Genomic DNA, 867 nt, shown 5'->3' with positions numbered 1-867 from the left:
GGCGCCGACGTGTATCGATCCCGAGTGCGGCGAGGAGCTTTTGGACGACGCTGAGAAGCTGCGTATCCTCTCCCGTCGCTTTGATCTTGCGACCAGCGCGGCGTGAGCTCCATCGTCCAGAGCGTCAATGTCAGCCCACGAACGCCGATCATAACTGCACCACACTTTGTCTCTGCCACGTAATTCCAAGGCTTTTAGCATCATCAATTTGACTTGATCCTAGCAACTAAGGCCGTGTGTGCATGAATGCCGTGGAATCCTTGTCGAGAAATACGCAGCGCGCCACTGCTCGAGGAGCGTCGTCCTGGTCGCACACGGCGTCGCCAGCACATCGATAGGGGTCCCTCCGTTGGTTCGCCCTTGCGCTTCTTGTCGTGGCGGAGGTTGCCGCCGTTGTTGTCAGCTCTTCTTGTCAGCTCGTGTTGACTCATATGCTTTACAATCGCATGCAAATGCTTGCATTACAGTTTTTGCTCAGGACGGCGCATCGCCGCTTCTCATTGCATCGTGGAAGAAGCAATTTGAGGTTGTGACGACACTGTTGGCTGCCAACGCTGACGTCCACCACGCTGCCAACGTACCGCCTTCAAGGGACTTCCTCACGAGACTACATCAACGTGCTGCTGTAGGACGGTGCGACACCACTCTTTTACGCAGCCAACGTGGGCGACGACAAGATCGTGGCGGCGCTTCTCGCGGCCAACGCTGATGTCAACTGCGCTCTGACGGTACGCCAAGGATCTTCAACCGACGTAACTCAACTGGATGGCGATAGAATGGCGCCACGCCGGTCTTTGTGGCGGCCCAGAACGGCCACGACACCGTCGTCGCGAGCCTTTTGAAGGCCGGCGCCGACGTGGAATTGAC

General features: G+C 57.4%; 1 protein-coding gene across 1 annotated transcript; it reads left to right on the top strand.

Annotated features, from left to right (window-relative positions):
• Positions 1–478: 478 nt before the first annotated feature.
• Positions 479–856, top strand: SDRG_06210 (hypothetical protein; the record flags this gene model as incomplete). Its single annotated transcript, XM_008611975.1, has 3 exons — positions 479–577; positions 630–728; positions 776–856. Coding segments are annotated over 3 exons (279 nt in total), but the record flags the coding sequence as incomplete, so codon positions are not given.
• Between the last annotated feature and the right edge of the window lie 11 nt (positions 857–867).

The sequence above is a fragment of the Saprolegnia diclina genome (genome assembly GCF_000281045.1).
Source record: "Saprolegnia diclina VS20 unplaced genomic scaffold supercont1.17, whole genome shotgun sequence".
Classification (NCBI taxonomy): Eukaryota; Oomycota; class Saprolegniomycetes; order Saprolegniales; family Saprolegniaceae; genus Saprolegnia; species Saprolegnia diclina.
This window is presented reverse-complemented; position numbering and strand designations above follow the sequence as displayed.